The sequence below is a fragment of the Euprymna scolopes genome, chromosome 20, assembly GCF_053919585.1.
Source record: "Euprymna scolopes isolate OS-2025 chromosome 20, ASM5391958v1, whole genome shotgun sequence".
NCBI lineage: Eukaryota > Metazoa > Mollusca > Cephalopoda > Sepiida > Sepiolidae > Euprymna > Euprymna scolopes.
The window spans coordinates 1586600-1609655 of NC_136501.1; the positions used below are offsets into that span (position 1 = coordinate 1586600).

The 23056-nt window shown below is 35.3% G+C and overlaps 1 protein-coding gene across 1 annotated transcript in view; it reads left to right on the forward strand.

Moving 5' to 3' along the window:
* The window catches only part of LOC145241287 (calcipressin-2-like), a 179249-nt gene extending 156476 nt beyond the window's left edge, over nt 1-22773 (forward strand). Inside the window, exons 3-4 of the mRNA XM_080104035.1 lie at nt 17939-18104; nt 21340-22773. Of these exons, the coding sequence (XP_079960161.1) occupies nt 17939-18104; nt 21340-21482 (309 nt within the window). The 3' untranslated portion in view covers nt 21483-22773. The remainder of the gene's footprint in view (nt 1-17938; nt 18105-21339) is intronic.
* Nucleotides 22774-23056: the final 283 nt, after the last annotated feature.

Below are 23056 nucleotides of genomic sequence, written 5' to 3' on the forward strand. Positions count from 1 at the left end.
GAGCTCAACGTATATGGTTGAGCTTAAATGTAAGAAGAAAATTATAGAAAATAAATAGATATATTGGCATATATGAAATTGTCAATTTAAAAAAGAAAAAAAAACATCGATGGGAAGAAGTGTTATGAATGACATTATCATCATCATCATCATAATGAAAAAAAACAAACAACACATATTACGAAGTGTTCTATGAATTAAATTTAGGTAATGGATCTGAGATGGCAGTACAATGGGTTGATAAGCTAATGTAGTAATAATGGATAATGGTAATACCAAAACGTAAAGTTAAAAAGGGTCGGGTATTTGACTAGTATGGATGAGTTGGATTATGGGTTATCTGGCATGAATAAATCATGTACAGTTAAAATAAGACATCACACTGATTAGTTCTGATCTTGGGGGGGGAGGGTATCTGCAGAATTCAAATGATTGTTGTATTCGAATTTCCTTTTATGCCTATATTGGAGTATAATTTCGTTTTTGACATTTATCACATTTCGGCTAATTGATGTTGGGTAGTACGATCTGAATTTTTTTTTTAGGTCAAATTGAGTTCATTTAATGGAAGTTAAATTTATATTTTACTAGCAGTACCCGCTAACCGGCGTTGCCCGGGTTGAAGCGTGCCCCCTCCTTGAAAAATTAAAGTATGGTTGTTATTGTTGTTACTGCTGCCCAACCACCAACCTCCCCATGTTTTGAACCGGTTTCAGAATAGACACCCCCAAATCCTTGTGGCAAGAATAGCCATTGGAACACAATAGTTGTTGAAGTGGTGGTAATGTTGACTGGTTACTTACCAGCCTCTGCAACTAAAAATATTTTGTCTCAAAGTTTTATTAAGAAGCAGAAATTTATGTAAGAACGAAAATATGGAATCCTATCCTAAGGAAATGAAACAAAACTTTTTGTGTATTTATTAATTTTTTTTTTTTTTTAATTAATTACTGCGCTACTTGGTTTCAAATAGTTCACTTACCAACATAACAAATAAAAAATAAAACCAAAATAAAAATAAATCCCCCCCCCCCAAAAAAAACAATTAAAAGAAAACACCCCAAAAACAAAGGTTTATTGTTTCATTTCGATACCCCAACAAAACACAAAAAAATAAAGTGGGGGGGGGGGAGTAATAAAACTTTTTGAATTTGAGAAAAAACACAAAATGTTATACATATTTATCATAAGCGTTTAAATGTGAAAACCTCAAGCAAAAAAAACAATCCCTTACATGGTTGCAATCGTGCACCATAGGTTGTGATGCGGATCCGATATTGACTGCTCTACCACAACCACATCAAAATGACGTCATGTTTTTTCTAGTTAAACCAAATAACTGGACGTGATAATGTCAATCCATGGCAATGATTTTATGTCTCTCTCTCTCTCTTTCTGGTACAATGGTCAAATGTAAACAAAACAGATATAACTCTGACTCTGATCTGCCTCTGTTTATCTCTCTCTCTCTCTCTCTCTTTCTAAACACATTTAGAGAGAGAGAGAAGGAAAGAGGGATAGAGAGAAGCAAATACCTCTGTGCTGTTCGGTAATCGCTTTATTTAATGTAAAACGCTGACCTCCTGTATCGGTAGACGCCATGTTGGATAACGGCTTTCATATTCGGTTTAGTTAACAGAATTGTAGTTTGGAATAAGGGCTCTGTTTGATCTAGGGCAATCAGAACAGCAGGAATGGTATAAGGGAGAATTATTTTTCGAATCGACTGAATTTAAAATGAAATTTTAAATGACGGGAATTTAACGTTTTGGTATATAAGATCAGTTATGAAGGATGTAACCACAATTTCCATACTGTGTGTATAAATCCCTGCAGTGTTTATGGGGATCAGTAACAGGACTTAAGCAATAGGGGGAAAAATCTGGACTACTTCCTCTGTAGGTTAATGCGATAGTGCTCTGTGTAGCTCTTTGGAAGGAATTTAGGATTTTATTTGAACACCTGGATGTGCCAGAAAAGTCTTTATAAAGTTACATAAGATAGTGGCTAATTGGCTAGACATAAGAAATTTGTATGTGGCATCTGTTGTTGTAAGCCTACAGTATTTTGGTTCAGAAGGGAAAAACTGCGCCCCTTTTATTATATATAGGCATGATTCTTTGCCTTATGTGTGTGCGGGGGGAGGGGTGCATGTATATGTAAATGTTTATAAAACTGTGTTGAAGTTTTTGGTGCAGTTGATAGGTTGTTTGTTGATCACATTTGGATGTGACCTGATATTTAGGTTTCAAGTCTGTATGTAGATAGGCTTGCTATATCAGTTGGTTGGTTGTTTTTGTTTTACGGCATATCAAGCCTTTTCAGGTTCTTTAATGCTGAATCCTGTTATTTTGAAGAAGAATTTTTTAATAGAATATTTTTTTTCAAGTCAGTTTCTATTTAACTCATAGTTGGGAGCCTAGCAGGTCCTACCACTCCGGGTCAATGGACCTGGGATGCATGGCAATTAAAGGGTGGCTCCACACTCCCCAAAGCCCGTAAGCTGGGGCCTAACCATCAGATATAGTTTAAGGTCATATCCAAGACCTGCTATATTGGTGCACATTGATTTGAAGACAACAACTATACACACGCACTTCAACTCGCTCGTCAAGCCTCAATTAAACTGTATTCTTCTACTCCTACATAAGTAGATATCACTTTCTTTTTATATTAAGATTATTCGACATAATCAGGATGACGCCATCATATTTTGTTTTGTTCATTTTGTGGCACGAATTGGTAATAATTTTCTGCTATCTTGTTAACATCGATGATGAGAAAAAAAAAGAAAAGATGTTCTTAAGGGTCATTCAATGTTCGTGTTTATCGATGTGAATACGATTTCAGATGTAAGTGTGACCGATTGGCGGAGAGGAGCACATTTTAGAGATGCTTGGATGCATTTAAAATGTGTCCGTGATGACATCATTAAAATATTATCAACTGAAATGCAATCAACTGATCCTCTAATCAAGATGCACAAACACATTACCAAAAAAAAAAAAAAAAAAAGAAAAAAACACTATAACTTGGATGTTCAAAAAGTTTTAATTTTAACATCACAAAATCAATGCAAAAAGATGCGGCTAACCCAAATTTAAATTTATGCACGAACCATGTGATGCACATCAACTAGAAATGTACTTTGATACAACCGTCTACAAGATCGGACTTTAGTTTTCTCTTCTGAGGCAATCACCATCAGAATGAGAGAAAAAAAAAACACCACAAATTACAAAATCTTGTTTCTAACTATCAGCAAGGCAACCTGATGTTGCCCTAGCATAATCTAACACAATGATTTGGATGGATTCCACCGAAAGTCTCAGAAAAAGAAATGATATTCATTCAATAATAATAAAAAAATATTGACAACATTAATTGGGTTTTCAAGTTTTTACTTTTAAACTTATGAAATAATTCTTTCAAAGAATATGGCTAATTTCTGTTCACATTATAAAATGATAATCCGAATTATTTCTGTATTTTATTTCATTTATAGAATGTTTCAAAACCAATAAAAAAAGATTGTCGTATTTCAAAGAGAAAATAAAAATAGAAAAAACATAAGATCATTCGTTGAAATTTTTTCATTAGAAATTTGACTACTTCAGTAAGGAATTGTTAATTTTGTTAAAATAATGAAATATTAATTCTTGGTTTTGATATAATCTGTTTTGATATTGAGAACTTGAAACTGGTGAATGGCACTTGTAAATAAATGGAATTTTATTGGAAAGACTTTCCACGGAATCAACTGCACAATTAGATTTTTTGTTTTGTTTTGTAGAGGAATTTATTTTTGGAACAACTTGGCTAATCAATTTTCAAACCGCACTGGCAATAATCAATTTTCAATTTGTCAAATCGGTATGGTCTTTTAGGAATAAAATGGATTCATTCAGAAATAATAGAAAAAGAAGCAATTTACAAGAATATTTTTATATTCTTATGATAGGTAATTGTGTGTGTGTGTGTGTGTGTGTGTGTGTGTATGTATGTGTATATATATATATATATATATATATATATATATATATATATATGCTATTTGAAACGTAAGGGGCTACTATTTGGGATCATATTTAAGAGGACTGTGGAGAGTTGAGCAGATCATGATTCTGATCGGCCAACATTTTAATCAGCAAAATTGTTCTGCAAGAATGTGGTCACTCACTTTGACATCTTCCCGGTTCTCCTAGATTTGTGACTCACTTTTTTGCTTGCTGTCTTGACCGCATGAAGATTTCACATGTCACCCTTGGTCACGTTTTCTGGTCAAATTTATTGTTTAACCTTCTACCGGAAGTCTGCTATACAACATTTTTATGTGCATGTGTTGGAGAAGGGGGTGTGTATATGGAAGTGTTATATATATATATACTAGCAGAGAAACCCGACGTTGCCCAGGATTGAATGATGATCAATGAATGTTTCACACTCCCATATTTTTATTGTCATCGAAATCTGTGAAATGGCCCATTTTTAAATCAAATCAATTGATTGCCTGCTCTAGTTGGGAACCCATCACAGTGCACTGGGAGGAAGCTTCACATGCCCCCCTGCTTCCGCAGTAACTTAGTGCACGATACATCGTAGTTTACATTGCAATATAGACTACAATGTATTATGGAGTAAGGGACATTAAAGTTTAAAATGTAAAAACCAAGTATCATGCTTCAATCGTGCTCTCAGCAGAAGCATTCATTTCGAACGCACCTCTGATATATCAAGGAACCTGCTGTTGATTTTATATGCCTGGCCTTACTGCTTGTGCGGTAATAAACCTTCTCGAATGCACTTGGGGTGTTAGGTTGTGCAAAGTGTAAAATCTGGTCAAAATCACCTTCTTTCATTGGATTATTTTGATTATCGATACTTTTCAAAGACATTCTGCTACAAAACCTATCGAAGAATACTGCCAGGCACAAAGTACTTTTGTGTGAAACGTCATAAAAATCGGCCCAGCCATTTTTGAGTCCATAAGGAACAAACTCAGACACGCAAAGTTCCTTTTATATAATAACTAGCGGGGGATACCCGGCGATGCCCGGGTGTCTTGAGGTAAATCAAAACTCCGAGGGGGGGGGGGTTTAAATAATAATTAAAAAAAAATGTTTTGGTAGGTGAGTGTATGAGGATCGAACCCGTACCCTTGAGTTGGAAATTAATGTGTATTCAAAAAAACAAAAAAAAAAACGTGCTACGTTAACCATTGAGCCACGGCGACAGACAAAGTTAAGCATGTTTGAATTTATCTATTTAACTATAAAAAACAGGCGTGCGCAATAAAAATTAACTCTGCTGCTTCCATTTGACCTAATTAAGAAGGTCAAATAGAGGTCATGCAGCGTTTGGGTTGTTTACCCAAATTTGACTGTTTCTTCCCCCAACAGATGTTGGGGAAGGGAAAGCAGCTCCCAATTGTACTGATATACAAGATTGATCAAAGCTGATTGCTTCTGGACGTTTTTCCCAACGCAATGCTGAGAAGACGTTGTTTGAGTTTAGTTTCACATATTTATACTAAAAAGCCCAATCAACACACGCGAAGCCAAAATAGCAATAATTTTGTAAAAGTCGACGTAAATAAATCTATAAGCTACATGCGTTCCCAAATCCTACATATTATTATCTAGAACCTATATACACAGTTTTAAACGATAGTAACGAACCCGGGAGCGTGTGCGAGAAAAGCCTTTTGAAGACATACACGAAATGGTCACACATTTTGCCTTTTATATAGATAGATAGAGATATATAACTTAGTGTTGAAGCTTTTGAAGCAGTGGATAGGTTTTTTGTTGATCACATTTGGATGTGACGGGATGTTTTAGATTTCAATTGTGTATGAAGATAGACTTGCTATATCCGTCCACACTGATCAGTTGTAGACAATACCTATGCACTCACACATACATACAATTCAATTCGTTCTTTAATCCTCAAACTATAAGAAGTATTAAAGTAGAAGGCTTTTTGGTATCTAGGGACCTCAACAGTAAAGAGGTGAGATTTTGTTGCTCAACAAATTTGTGGGGGAGGGGGTTATGTACGTCGAGGGATACAAATACACGTACATCAGAGCACATTCTATTAAAATACTTGTAAAAGAGCACAGGTGTACAAGATTGTATCGATGGGACAGGGGTTAGTGTGGCTGATAGTGAAGGACCTATTAACTTTGGAGACTCTATTTTGGACTCTGTCTAAGAGGGAGGGACTAGTGATAGTTGCACCAGCCCAGGTGTGTGTGTGTGTGTGTGTACAATCACGCACACACAAAAATCTTGTCTGATATTTTCAACATTCAGAAATTTATTTTTGTCTTTAAATTAACGGGCGAAAATAATGTATTGCAGTTCTTTTGTGTTTTTAAATCAACAAAAACACAATATTTCTCAGAGGAGCCACTATTCTAGAAAAGAACTCTGTTCTTTCATTAGTTGTATTTGTTTTTTTTTTTTTTTTTGTTTTTTTAAATATTTTTCTATAAAATGAAAATCTGAAACAAGAGTCAATTCCAAATTTGTAATTCTAAGTTAATCTCGCCGCAGATCACTTAAATCCGATGAATATTGATCCAATCGGCAAAAGTCGATGTCAGTGGATTTTTCTTTGAGATAAATCTGCATCATTTTCCTGAAATAGAATCGCATAAAAATAGATTCGCTTATCGCCATTTTGTTTGTTCAGTTAGGGGAGGGGGGGTCTTATTTTTGATTATTTTCTGTCAAATAAGTTGTCGTCATTCTCATTAATAAATGATGAATCAAAATTTTGTCAAGTCTTTTTAAAGGACTTTTTTCAATCACTTTCGATAGATTGAAAGCGTTTATTAAAAATAAAAAAAGAGAGGCATCTGAAAGCCGAGTGTTAGAATATACAAGCAGGGCTACCCGGCGTTGCCTAGGATAAATGTGTAACATATTTCTATTAAAACTTTTATCTCTCTGTATCTCTATACGGCATAATAACATTGACACCCAGATTCTCATTATATAACCGAAATTAAGCAACGTTGAGCCTGACAATCCCAGATGGGTGATCAATTTGAGAATTCCAGGCACTGTAAGAGGACGTCGATACCTCCCTGCAAGAATTGCAAAAACCTAATGTCGTCATCTTCCCTAATGGGAATGCACATGCGACTGGGGACCAGTTGTGAATTCCATACTCTCATGGAACTTCCTCCTTTGGAGGAAGCCAGTTAAACACGCATAGGGTTAGTACCGCTTCCATCTCTATCTTTCTCCTTCTCCACTCAACCCATTTCTTTCTAGCTGGACATAAACACTGACAATTCTCTTTTCTATAACAGATTCCGCTAGGAATCCGTTTTGGAAATAGGGTACGATTATGAATATCTCCAGTATCAAATAATCCTTATACACTGTGAAATTTACTTTATGTATGAAAACCAAAGAGGGGAGGTATAACATATGAGAAATATTTAGAATCAAGTTTCCCCTTACTGTTATTTCAGATCATTTGAAACCATAGCATCAAGGCCAGAGGTTTTTGGAGCAATATCAGATATTTTGTAATTCATATGAAAAACTAGGAAAACAAATGACTATGATTAAAACATTTTATGATGTAAAAAAAAGTGCCAAAAAAATAGGCTCTGAATGATGGATGATCCCCTTAATGTGCGACATTAAGGGCAAATGTCACTTAGCCCATTACACAATTCACGTCACTACCTTTCCAACAAGCCTTCATTTGTTAAATTTTGATCAATATTGGCTGAGATTTGGAACTTATAAAATTGCCAAAAAAAGGTGCTCTCTCTCTCTCTCTCTCTCTATATATATATATATATATATATATATATATATATATATATATATATATATATATATATAATCACCTTTTTTGGCAATTTTATAAGTTTTTTTATTTTTATTTTTTATTTTTTTTTACATGGAGTTCACCACTTATCAAGGCCCAATGACCACTCGGGGATAAGGATTATTGTGTGTACACTAATCAAAGGGATAGTGTAGCAATAGTATTGGAGAATTGGTAAGGTGTCATTACTGGGGGGGGGGGCGGTTCATCAGTAATACAGTTCCAAAGCACCTTTAATCTCCAGATTTTAAATGAAACAGTAATCAAAAATTGTTCGAAGATGACTGAAAAAAATCAGTTGAAAGTACTTGCAAGAAAAAAAAAAAAAAACAGATTGATGCAAACGACTACGGAACTTTTCTACACAAATTCAACCGAGACATAACAATGATCGTTCAAAAAAAATGGAAAAATTACAAAAAAAAGATCATTAAGCAAAAACGCTCTGTGCTTTTTAACAATATCTCACTGAATGAAAACATGCTGCCTAAATACACAATATATATGTGTGTGTATATATATATATATATATATGTGTGTGTGTATGTATATGTGTATGTATATATATATATATACACACACCCACACACAGTTGAACATTTTAACATTCTGAAAGGAATAAGCGGTAAGATGGATATCTTTAAATTTAGAATATAGACTTTTTTGCCAGTTTTAATATATATATATATATATATATATATATATATATATATATATATATATATAAGTGAACGTGTCTGTCTGTGTACATTTTCCTTCGCAATAACTCTGCAAATTTTCAGTCTACAGACTCGAAATTTGATATACAGGGTACTTGAAATTTGGGAAAATCTTTGATCTGTTTTCGGCCAGAAATTTGTCTGTTAAGGGGTCAAAGTTCAACGATTTGACCTTTGAGAACTCTACCAAACTCCTCCGACAATTTGGGGTCTAAACACTTGAAATTTTAGATATAGGTTCCTTGGACATGGCTCTAACTTAATAACTCGATTTGAGCCTAAAACAATAAATTTTAAGGGGTCATAATAGGAGTCAAATTAAAAAAAAATTGACCGTTTTTTTTTTGCTCAACATACACCTTCAAACACCCGGACAACGCCGGGCACCCATGCTAGTGTATATATATATATATATATATATATATATATATATACGTTTTATTTTTTATTACCGTATCATTTTGTTAAGTTACATTATTGTTTCGGCTACACGGCCGTTTTTTTTTGCCGTCTGTAGCGTCCTCAGACTTTTACAGAAATGTAAAGTCTGAGGATGCTACAGACGGCCAAAAAACGGTCGAGTAGCCGAAACAATAATGTAACTTAACAGAAAGATATGGTAATAAAAAATAAAACGCATATTTGCTCTACAACAGTATTGAGCACTTTCTTCAGTTTTTATTAATTACCATCTCCACTATATATATATATATATATATATATATATATATATATATATATATATATATATATATATATATATATATATAGAGAGAGAGAGATAAACTGATTTTTGTCTACTAATAATAATCTTCAAGACACTAATTCTAAATGGTTAGTTTGACTTTAATTATATTATACCATTTAGATGTGTTCATAAGCTCTGATCGTCGGTCAATCTGTTAAACTTAAATTAAAAAAACCTTTTCATCATAAAGAGTGAATTAGCACATATCTATTCTGCTTTTAAATCCCCCCCCCTCAAACATTAATCTACTTTTTTTTTGTCCTTTAGTCTCTGTTACTTTTATTATCAACTATTAAAATTGATGTTTTCATCTTAGTTTCGTTGAAGCTTATTATATCCATCACACAATTCCGAAGGTTAAACGTACATTTTTTTTTTTTTTTTTTTTTTTTTTTTTACAATTTCTGTTTGTATCAGAAATTAGTAAAACATTATCTGCATTCTTCTGTGTCAGCTTATCAACAATTAACAAAAAAAAAAAAAAAAAGTTATTTTAAAAATTATTTCGAAAGATAATAAAACACTTGTTGTTCTAAAAACTGAATTTATGTATTTCTGTATTAGATAAAATGGAATTTTTCTTTTTGATTTTGCGTTAATGATAGTCCTACCTCCTCCATTACTATCTCCTCCATTATCAACAAATGCCACTCCAATCTCATGGATGCACAAAGGGATCATTTTAGAGCAGTGCTGAGGATGCGTAGATCCCAGCAGCAGTTTAGTGTAAGGATATGAAATCCAGTAACAAGAACAGAGCAAAGACAACCAGCATTCTTCCATAGCAGCAGCAGGAGGATGCTGGCAACTTCAGTTCATCAAAGGATTGCCTATTTGTATCATCATCATCTTTGGTTTAACATCTGTTTTAGATGCTGGCGTGTGTTGAACGGCTTAAAGAAATTGACTTCCAAACTAACCTATATCTGAACAGATCTTTACATGGATAGAACAATAAAATTGTCGCCCTAGAAAAGATGACATAATTCCATTTCCGTTTGATGAAAACCAGTTTTCTTTTTTTTTTTATTGCCGACCATCTACTAATTGACCAGTTGTGTACAAATAATGTTCAATGAGTGAGATTGGAGATGCGCCGTTGTACAACTCGTGCTCTCTACCAATTCAAGTTATGACGACAGGACCATTTCCAGTATCCTCAAAATGCAAATTCGGATGGTTCAATGCTTGAGTGCATTGCTCAGTACATTGGATAACCCACGGTTATGGTCATTTGTGTGCTTTCAAATGACGGCCACATCATGCCACCTCACATCTTCGAAGTTGGCTTGAATTTCAACACCAAAGTGAACCTGAATGCGCTGAAGAGTGGTGGCCGCTGGCAGACCGTCGGTTGTGATAGCAGAACTCAGCGCTGGCCCACAAGTCCAAAGAGACCCAGGTTTGGCTTCAGAAGGAGTGCTACGACTTTGTATCCTTGCTTTCACTTGCTCCCTTCCTCCTCCCTTGACCAGAACCCACGGTTACATTGAATAGATGTCAGCTCTACTACGTAGTCAAGTTACCTGAATTGATTTTTTTAATAAAAGTTTTAAAATAAAGTTGTGTTGGTTTTTCTTTTTAAGGCGACAATTTTATCGTTATTCCACCATGCATTTCTCGCACGTCTATCCGTATCGCTTCCTCCCATGTTTTCTGTGACCTTCTTCCATAAACTGAATTTGCTATCGTAACTGTTTTACAAATACTAACCTAAGAACTTTCAGCAATCCATTTTAATATGAACAAACTATTGGAGTCGCCAACAAACTGCATGAGTACAAAATCCATAGCTGCAAAAGATGCTGGAAATTCAATTCATTTAAGGATTGCCTATTATGTGCCGTCAAACATATTAATATATTTGAGTTTTTACGATCATTAAAAATAGATGAAGGAAGTGGTAGTCGGTAGGTGAGAGGTCTGGAGAGTATGGCGGATGAAGCAGATTCGTAGTCCAATTTGTTCAGCTTCTGGTTTAGCAATGTGCAGTCGGGCATTGTTGTGGAGGAGAATTGGGCCTTTTGTGATGACTAATGCTGGGTGTTGTTGTCGAAGTTTCTGATGCATTTCATCCATTTATTGACAGTACTTCTCCGCCATAATGGTTTCGCCTGTATTCAAAAACTAACATCCACATAACTTTTGCTTCCCTGATTTTTCTCCTTTAGTCCTCACATTCCATGAACACTGTTTCTGGCAAAGAGGGAAGAATTGCTGTTTTCTGAATCAGAATCATTTCCATCTAATACTTATCGTTGGCAATGTTTTTGACTTTTAAGTAGTATTTTTATTAATTCCTTACATGAAATGGCTTTATGCCTTGTCTGGAGCAATTTCCATAATTATTTTAAAAGTCGATAATGTCTACTTTTTATAATAACACGTTTTATATATTTTTTTTTATTGCAATACTTTCAGGTGAGTGATTTGTATATTCATTTATCCTCATCTTCATAGTTGTTGTTGTTTCCACCTGAAGAAGGCCAGAGGATGAATTGGCCGAAATGTGGTGAGACAACAACAACAATGAAGATGAGGATAAGTCTGCAAAAAAATAAAAATGGAGAGAATGATATGCAAATTACATCTTCTGCACCGTGAATCCATTTTTTTTTTTTTTTTTTTTTATGTAGACAATGAGAATTGTGCAAGTCTCGATGCGAGGATGTTTTGTGTTGAATGAACAGGTCATCGTTACAAGATTAATCCATCACTATTTTTGGAATTGGTTCCTATGGTAACCAACTCTTGTCATCACTGATTACCTGTTTTTCCTTCCCAATTTGGATGAAACGAATTGTAAATCACTCAACATAAATTATCTGTTTAAGATCACTCCCCTCATTCTTTATCCCCACCCCCTCATTCTTTATCCCCACCCCTTCATTCTTTATCCCCATCCCTGTATTTCTTTGTTTCCATGCCTTAAATGGTTTTAGTTTAAATTTTGATAAAAACAATAAAAAATTACTTTTTAAAAGTCAACGTTTTATTATAACAAAACCAATCATGAATTCTGAGGATTCGCAAAAAGCTTAGAAGCATCTTTAATAAAAATTAAAACTTTTGAACAAACTGTTTTGAAACCACATTAAGATATGCAAATATTTTATTAAAAGAAAAACATTAAATTTTTTAGCCTTGAAATTATTAAATTCATTGAATTATAAATTTTTATCACTAAATAACATTTATTGATAATGAAAATAAAAAATTTTTCTTTTTTTTTTTTTTTTTTTACTCAGATGAGACTTCTATAACGCAAATCTTGCAAATGTATTTTTTTTTAATTTTCAATTTAAATCGGAAAGTAAATTCACAAATTTTAATATGAAAAATTTTTAAATGAAGAAAAAAAAAGAAATATTTTTATTTCTTCTGTATTCATATTATTTGGATTATTTAATTCCAATTCTAATCTTAAGTTTTATTTTCATAATGTCTTGGTTGATTTAACCTCCAACCTTCTTCGGGTGTATTTTGTCACAATTGTGACTTTTTCTGTCAAACTCTGGTAATCTGCATTGAATTTTGAATGGAACCAATGATGCAATGGATAAAGTACTTTGTAAAATTCAGTTGTAAAAATTACACTCTTCTGATGGTTAAAGGTTCAATCTCCAGCACGGGTTTCACCCAAAATACAATTACAAATTACTTGCAAATTCTAACCAATCATGGCTGATGGAACAAAAGCATGTCATGCCTGGAGATAAAAAAAAGTTTTTTTTTTCTGATTTCACAGTTTGACCCCAAATTTCCTAAGTTTGATGATTACACTTGAAAAATGTCAAAGGTTATATTAACCGAAACGTGAAAATAAAACTCAAGATGAGAACAGTCGTCCGAAGAATGCAAATAATGAATTATCAATTTTCATCGAAAAAAAAATTCAGAACCGTAATTTCTTTTGTAGTTTTTAAATACAATTATCTCCCTTTTTCTTGATTGATCCTAATGTCATGGTCCAGTGTTTAGAATGAAAATCTGTCAACATTACAGAAACATGCTAGTTTCAATTTTGTCTCTCATCTAAATTTGTTTTTTGGTTGCAAACAAACAAGGAATTCGACCTTGTTATTCACTCCTGTTAATTTTTCTCAATAACCTTGGAATTTTTTTGTAAATTTTGCACAAACAAGAATACATTCTTAACACGTAATGGGCGCTATGTGAATATTTTTGATTTGTAGTTAATAATTGTTTTGATTTATAGTTAATAATCTTTTTTTTTTTTTTATTTATTTTTTTTTTTTTATTACATTTTCACCCCAAACAAGGCACATTGCCACTTTGGTGTAGGGGGCTACTATCAGGGGAAACATTTACTGGGGCACTATGTAGGGATTAGGGCAGCGAGATGTTGGTTCACGTTGCACTTGAACTTATGCATGTCAGTACAGTTGGGGAAGCAGTGACCTGGAATGGAATTCCAAAGTCTAGCAGTTCTGGGGAAGAAACTACTGGAGTAGAAAGATCTTTTACATCTAGGGATCTCTACAGTGTGGGGGTGGGATTTTGCAGCTTGTCGGGTCTGTCGAGGGTGTTCACGTCGTGGGGGCACAAGTGCTTGCAGTTCTTCAGAGCATTCACCATTATAATACTTGTAGAACAGGCAGAGGGATGCAACGTTTCGACGATGGGACAGAGGCTGAAGTTTTGATGCCAGTTTAGGGCCTATCAGATTTGCGACTCTCTTTTGAACCCTGTCAAGGAGAGAGAGACTAGTAGCCGATGCACCGGCCCAAATATGACAGCAATACTCCATACATGGGCGAATAGTGGCCTTATAGAGGTACAGGATACTTTCGGGTGTTAGAAGTTTTCTAGCACGGTAGAGAGAGCCCACCTTCCTCGCAGCGGCCCTGGCAATGCCCTCGATGTAATTGTTCCAGCTCATGTTTCCTGTGAACGTTAGGCCAAGGAGCTTGAAAGACGTACTCTCAGCTAAAGAGTTGTTGGCCATTGCTATAGGTGGTAGAGAAGGTTTCTTGTAATTATTGAATGAAACCAGTTTTGTCTTGGTGGCATTGAACGTTACCATCCATTTTTGTCCCCATTCCACTACTGATTTGAGGTCATCCTCTAGTGTTTCTGCCATTACTTTAGATATATGTTCATTTGTTTTCCTGTCGTGCCTGCTATAGAGTGTGGTGTCATCAGCATATATACCCATCTCAGAGGCAATTTTATCGGGGAGGTCATTTATGAATATCAGGAACAGCAGAGGACCAAGGATAGATCCCTGGGGCACTCCGGCATTTATATTATATTGTTTAGACGTACGACCGTCGAGGACAACCTGGATTTTTCTCTTATCTAAGAAGGATTTAATTATGTTAAGTATTCTACCAGTGATACCGTAAGATCTAATCTTCCTGAGGAGACCCTCATGCCATACCCCGTCAAAAGCCTTAGATATATCTAGAGCTACCGCTCTGCCCTCTCCCGCTTTGTCCAGTGAATGGTATATGCGTTCAGAGATTACAGTGAGGATGTCTGCCGTGGAACGGGCTTGTCTAAATCCATATTGATGGTCGGTCAGAAGTTTAGCATCTGTAAGGTGCTGGACTAGAGCATGGTTAATTAAGGTCTCAAATATTTTGGCAAAAAGTGGGAGGAGGCTAATAGGGCGATAATTTAATGGGTCAGTTCTTTCGCCAGAATTCTTGAATACTGGTACCACAGAAGCAGTTTTCCAGCAGCTCGGAAAGCAAGATTCATTAAGGCATTTGTTGTAGAGTTTGGAGAGAACTGGAGCTACTTCGGCTGAGCACTTTTTTAATAGCACAGCTGGGATGAGGTCGGGTCCACATGCTTTGGAAGTGTCAAGGTTTTTTATGATAGCATGCACCTGAGCAGGGGTGATTTCCAGATCGTCTAGCTTGGCGTCTGTCCGCATAGGAAAGTCAGGTAGGGGGTGGTTTAAAGGGTCCAGTGTAGAGTTGGAGGCAAACCGACTGGCAAGCATGTTAGCCTTCTCGGTTGCTGAGCAAAGAACCTCGTGATTGTTGGTTAGTGGGGGAATCGTTGATTGCCCATTATTTACTACACTGTTGTAGATTTTCCAGAAGTCACGAGTTCCTAATTTTTGTGCTTCGATGCGTTTTTTAGTGGTTTCCGTAAATTCCCTCTTAGATTTCGCTATTTCTTTCTTAACGTTACTTCTAGCTTCTATGTACTTTTGTCTGTTTGAACTGGACTTATGTCGGTTAAACCTTCGGAATGCATGCTGCCTTTGAGCAATGGCAGTTCCGCAAGTCGAAGTAAACCATTGGGGAGAGTGGGGCTTGCTATAGAATTTCCGCATGGGAACATGCGCTTCGATTGCAGTTTTGAACCATTCAGTGGTCTCAGTTGCACACTGTTAAGCAGGAAGAGAAAAAATATATTTCCCCATGGGGCGTCTCTGATAAGATCTCTGATAGCTTCCCAGTCAGCCTTTTTATAATATCTCGTTGTTTTGAGCACTGGCTCTTCAGTTTTGGGTCTAGAGTTTAGGGCGATTTCAACCATTATTACCGCATGATCAGCGTTCCCAAGTGGGCTGTCGGCTTTCGTTACACAATCATCAGGAATTGTGGTCAAAAACAGATCTAATAGTGATGCGTGTTGTTCTTCCTGATCAGGGAAGCGGGTTGGAAAAGTAACAATTTGCGATAGGGAGTGAGATACAGAGAAGCTATGAGTTGCGCTGCCTGCTGCATCTGTATAAGTAGAGAATCCAAGCCAGTTTTTGTGATGGACATTAAAGCCACCAAATACATGTACTTGGGCGCTAGTGTCGAAAGAGAGTGCTGTGTCTATGCTGTCAGATACTTTGTTTATTATGGTGCAGTCTTGGGTCGAAGGAGAGCGGTAGAGAAAGTAAAAGTAGCTAATGTTGTGTTGCATGATTAGTCTAAAGCACATAAAGGCTTGATCATCCGTTTCTAGGTTTGTTTCTCTAGTCAGGGGAAGGGTATTACGAATGTAAACTCCAAGTCTGTGCATATGTCTGTCAGAGTCCTTACGGCAGAGTGGGAGATATCCAGGCATGTTAAAGTAGTTAGAGGGGATGGAGGAGTGTAGGTTAGTCTCACTTAGTGCTAAGATATCCGGGGTATTTGTTAGGAGAAATGCTTCAACATCAGCTAAATTAGTTCTAAGCCCACGGATATTTGTGAATGCAAGCCTCAAGGGAGGAGGCAAGTTGGATTTGTTTGACCCTAAGCCTGGTTTAAGCTTATTTTTAGATTGTACTGTCATCATGTTTTTTAACGAGTTTCAGTTGGGTTAGGGGAAGCCGAACAGGAGGTTATGCAGAATATCACACATGCATCACAAGTAGACCATCAGCTGACCCTCCATCAACTAGGACTGTGGCCTCAGGAAAGCCCACCGGGGATGAGTGCAGGGTCCCTTTCCATGCGTGCCATGGCACTGCAAACATCCCGATATTATTCAACTGTTGATGGAGCAGCCGCTCTAAGCGCTACCAAAGAGTTAGAGGTCCTGTACTACCAGTCGGAAACAGCAGCCAGTAACTGTCAATCCGGTACCCTCAACCCATCAGAGGAAGGTCAACCCAATCTAATTGCTCAGGCATATGTGGTACTCAAGCATTCTCAAATGCCCAGCTTTAGGGGTGGGGTGTGTCGGGAGTGGGGGAAACGGCGTTCATTGCCCTAGACAAGAAACAAGATCTACCAATGGGTGTTTCTGTCGAATCACTGATAGTATCTCTGCGCCTGACTAATAGGCAAAGAAGGAGTATGGAAGCCGGGCGATAGGCAGGACCTATCTACTCCTTAAACCTGACGTTGTCCCAGATTGAATGATGATCAACAAATGTTCTACACTTTCAATATTTTAATTGTCATCAAAATCATTGAAATCGTCCATTTAAAAAAAAATTTTTTTTATTAAAACGTTCATTTTTTTAAATTTTCAATGAAATTGATTATCTCCTCTAATCAAGGATCCATCACAATTTATTTCCCTGCACTTATTTAGTCCACAATACATTCATTGCACTGTAAAGAACCTAGTGTTGATTTAAAAAAAAAAAAAGTTTTTTATACAATGGCTTGAATTACAGTTTTAAGTGCTAAAGTCAAGTATTATGGTTCAGTTATGCTTTAAACAGAAACATTCATTTCGAACGCACTCCTGTCTCATCAAAGAACCTACTGTTGATTTTATACCACTGATCCCTCTGCTTGTGTGGTGCTAAAACTTCTTAAAACCATTAAACATCACAAATACATTTAACTTTGGTCAAAAGCAGACTGTTCCTTCTTTAATCAAATTTTTCCATTATCGTTAATATTTATCAGAGGCATTCTGATACAAAACCTGTCTAAGAACACTCCCTGGTGCGAAATTTAAAAAAAAAATCAGCCTGGCCGTTTTGGAGTCCATATTGAACAAACTCGCGCATAAAGACAAAATATGTCAATAATGATAATTTTTTTCATAATAAATTTGTTTATTTATTTAAAAAAGTAGACAAATTTCTTCACACTTTGAGGGTTATTGTATTTAGAGTATAATTTTTTCATTTTTAACTGATAAAATCTGGTTATTTGACTAAATCTTTTTTTTTTTTTTTTTTTTTTTTTTTTTTTAGCCGACTAAATGTCTTGGCAGCCAGGCACACCTCGAACCTCCAAAACCTGTTCGACAACACTTGATCTCTCCTCCAGCTTCTCCGCCCGTCGGGTGGGAACCCACCTTGGAGTCTAACCCTGTGATAAACTATGACCTATTGGCTGCAGTGGCCAACCTCAGTCCAGGTTAGTATGAACTTCTTAAAATAATTTGAATAAATTTTTGTCGTACAAAATTTAAAAATTATCCTTAAAGCAAAGCAACACATTAAATGACGCAAACGACATCTAATGCATATATATTTTTTTTAAATTTATTAAATTCGGCATTAAATAATCCAAAAAAGGGGTTGGTATGCCGTGATACAAAACAACAAAATCATCTGATCACGACCAAATTTGATGTAATGGGTTACGATTAAAGGACAGTGGGATGAGAAGTGGTGGGAGGAAGGGAACGGATACATGTATTCAACATAAAGTTTCATCGTTCAAAAATGGGTTCAATCGCAACGCATTACTTCATTTTCTTTCGAATCCCGAACGCCACAAAACGATGCAACATGTGATGTAAAATAGTTGATTGGAATGTAAATCAATTTTATTGCAATACTCGATGGTCACCCGGCGTTGCCCGGTCATACAATTCGATTAAACATATTTTAATTTGTGCATTGTGTGATGATCATTGTGCAAATTGGGTAGCATTTGATTATTTAAAAGGATGGCTCAACAAGAACTTGTTTACATTGAACTTGAAAATGACCATGTTGTAGTTGGTTGGAAAGCAAACCTGTGGTATAATTCCACAGGTGCACAGTTTTTGGCACAAATAGTGTGGGGGGAAATTGTTAGTGGTTGTAGTTTGACGAGTTTTTTTTTGTGAAAGTTTTACAGGCATAAGGACCATATATTGAAACTCAGTTGAGCACTTGCAGATTCACAACGTCTCTTCTGTGAGAAAGAAGTTGTAAAGAGGAGAAAAGGAAAAAAGATTTAAAAAAAAAAAAATTTTTTTTTTTATTGATTGATTGCTTTGTTGCGTGCCATTATTTGGCATCTTCACTTTGTTGGGTTATTTTTTCTAGCAAATACATTTTTAATGATTTCTTTCGAGGGACATTTTCTTGTTTGGCCCCAACATGTGCCAACAAGAAATGAACTTTGAGGCAAAAGGCCAAACTTTCTTCCACCTTTTTTTTTTTCATCGTCACAAGCGTGAAATTTGTTAAACTTTTGAGATTTTTGTCGTTTTGATTATTAAGAATTATTGATTATTAATTTGATTATTAATTAAAAATTTGATTATCAAAAAAAGTTTTATTAAGAACGGCTGAAAAAAATTTTTTGATTCAATTGCTGTAAAACAAAAATTTTTATTTTTTATTTTCAATCATTAAAAGACGCTAATTGACATTCTTGTCGTATGTACATTTGATTTCTGCATTCAGTTATGAAAATGTTATTTCACACAAATAAAATCAAATCTTCATTTAATTGTTTCTTAGTCAAACATTATTAACGTTTCTACCACATTATACGTAGTTATTTCTAAAATTTTGAGATGATGATTGAAAATTTTTTTTTTTTTTTATTACATTTTCACCCCAAACAAGGCACATCGCCACTTTGATGTAGGGGGCTACTATCAGGGACATAAGCTACAGGGGTACTATGCGGAGTAGAAGGCTTTCTTACATCTAAGGATCTATACTGTGAAGGGGTGGGATTTAGCTGCTTGTCAGGTTTGTCGGGGGTATTTATGTTGAGGGGGTACAAGTGCTTGCAGTTCATCAGAGCATTCACCATTAAAGTACAAACAAAAGCAGATATTGAACATATGTTTTATTCTTAGGGGAGAGGAATCTTTCATCTCTATGTATTATTTGTTTTATCTACCCTAGGACTGGTATTGTTCATGTTTTATTCCTAGCATAGGTAATTTACAGCATGTATATGAAATTGTATTATTTGAGTTATTCAGACTACTGTTCTCATCTTGAGTTTTATTTGCACATTTCGGTTGATGTAACCTCCGACCTTCTTCAGGTGTATCTTGTTGAACTCCTGGAATCTGCACAGAATTTCGAACAGAACCTTTTATTTAATCGATGGAGATAGCATACTTGCGTTCCATCATTCATGACCTTAAATAATTCGCTATTGCATTCTTTGTATCACCTGCACTGAGGATTGAACCTTTAACCTCCAAAAGAGTGTAACTTACAAATTAATTTTACCAAGTACTTTATCCATTATGCCACGTCTCCTTGCAATGAGAACAGTAATCTAAATAATCCTCATCTCAAAAATTCAGAAACGTAATCCGAATTTGCACATTTCAAAAAGCATTTTTTCACCGATATTAACAAATATTAACAATTAATATAGATATGCCGAAAAATTGAGTCATAGGAAAGCCTTTAAAAAATAGTGACCTTAAGATTGAACCTTTTTTATGATCTGCGGACCCACCCTGAAACCCACAGTTCAAATTCGTGTAATGCAGAGCCAACCCTCTTTTCCTTAGTAGAGAAAAAGAAGCATGTTTTCAACACCCGAAGAAGGTCGCAGGTTGCAGCGACCGATACGTTATGCTGATAACACCCAGGATGAGAATAATTATCCGATTAATCAACATCCCACAAGCATGTGAAATACATATTCAACTGAGTTCGGTGAAACTTGTACATGTGACGACATTCACTCAGAGTGGGTTAAGCTGGCTGGAAATGAATTTGCCGCATCACGAGTCAAGTCCGTCCATCCAGGTCTGTCTGTTGCTGACTCCATGGCATACTTCAGCCATTACTGATTCCAAAAGATGAAATCTCAATTAGAATCAAAAATTGCTTTCTGTCAGCTTCGTAATCACCTTCGGTTGCAAAAAAAATCCGACTAACAAAAAATGCTGCATCTACCAGTCCTTCATTTACGCAAGTACTTGATATTCAAAAGCTTGAAATCTTTTGAGCGTGTTTTTTTAATTGCAAATTCTCAGGATTTGGATCTTTAATCACGTCACAAACATCAGAATCCGCCCAAAATGTAACTTTCAAGACTTCAGCAAATACTTATCAGGAGGCTTCGATTGTTTGGGCTTCCACCGCCTACCCTGATTCATAAGGCAACAGCATCAACACACTAGTGAGATGGCGCAAGAAAAGTGGTGAGTGACTGACAGGTCTCAGACACTTATCTCAGTTGGAATGGACCTGGGAGCAATGGTAATTGAAGGATGTCTTCATATTTTATAATGATCTGAAATTTGGGCGTCACCAATTGAATGTATTTTAAAATCATTCCAAAAATAATTTTGAATTTAAAACAAGTTTAACTTGAAATTGAAAAAAAAATTAATTTTGCATGAATACGATTTATTTTATTTTTTTAACTGGATTTATTTTTTTATTTCGTGCAGGTGAGGCCCATGAACTTCATCCACCAACAGAGGACCAGCCAGGTATTGTCGTCCATATTTGCGAGGACCCGGATGGATTCAAAGGTTCTGTCACACCTAAGCCACGGATTGTCCAAACCAAGTGTCCTGACCGAGTGAATTGATTAACCAATGGAGAGGAAGAAAAAAAAAAAGAAAAAGAAAGTCATGACCTCCCCCTCACCCCCCCCCTTTTATTTTTTTTAAAAACAACTTGGAAGATGGCGTGATGAAAGCGGCGGTATTCTTGAAATTCTGAATGTTTGGAATTTGTGTGTAAAATGAATGGAACTTTTGAACTTTTAAGTGTAACTTTGAATGGCATTTTTGGATCGCGTGTCACATTTTCACGATTCATTTTCTTGAACCTTAACCCCCCCCCCACTACACTTTATTTTTGTCTGTGGTTCAACAATGGCTAATTGACAAGATGTTCAAATGTTTTTCATTCAGTAACTTCACAAGAAATTACCACCTAATAATAAATAGATACACGGTGAATGAATGCACAAGGCAAAAAAAAAAAAAAAAAAAATCTGAAATATTTTTAAAGACAAAATTATCCAAATGTTTTAAAGAAACATAGCACAACAGTGGAGTTAAAAACTGTAGACATTTTTTTCTTTTTTTCTTTTTTTTTGCATGTTTGGTTGTGATGCAAATCTGCTATACACAAAGTCTATAAACTGTAACGTTCAAAAGAGTTAAATTGACGTGCAATTGTTGGTATTGATATCATCAATAAAAGCCGAGAGGGGGAACTTTCCTTTCAATCAGCGCATGAGGAGACAACCACCGATGATGAAAAGCTGATGTTGGTAAATGATTGAAAGAAGAAAAAAAAAAATGTTGTCGACAAAAAACGTAAATGGAAATCAAAGATGTTGAAATGAACAAAATTTGAAAAGGTGTTGGCTGTTTTGAAGTTGGTTTCTTCTATTAATCTTACGAACATGAGGATTTTTATCATTGGTTGTCATCACGTTAAATTCTGACGTTACTCTCGTGATGACGGGAGTTGAAAAAAAGAAAAAGATTTGTTTACAAATGAATGCTCGGCTTTTATTTTTATTCAATGTTTTGAGTGGATATCATCACAACGCAATCATTGTTGACCTCCCCATTCCCGACCTTTGCTTTTCAGCACCCCCACCTCACCCAGCACACCTTAAAAAAAAACTTAATATTTTTCTGTTCTAAAGTGAGCAAGAAAAAAAAAAAAAAAAAAAAAAAAATTATGCATTTTCTACAAATAATCAAGACCAAAACAGATTAGATTGTAACAAAAAAAAAAAAAATTCAGGACCATCCCCCCCCCACAAAAAAAAACCTATTCAACAAAACAGACTTGCCTCATTTTGGTTTTTCATTGGTAAAACAATGAAATTATTATTGCTATAAATATCATTTTTATTATTGTTTTAATGCTGTGTATTGTTATTTAAAAAAAAAAAAAAAAAAAAAAAATCAAAGTCTTTTTTTTTTTTCTTCTTTCAATATTTATTTATTTTCCATTTTCTACTTTTGTTGATTAAAAAAAAAAAAAAATAAATGTGTACATAAAAAGGCTTATCGGAAAGAAAAAGATCCAATCAATGAAGAAAGGAACAAAAAATTCTGTGATTGCAGAAAACAAGTGATATTTTTTTCCTCTTGCAATCACGTCCACCCATTCGTGCTTGAATTTTTTTTTTTTTTT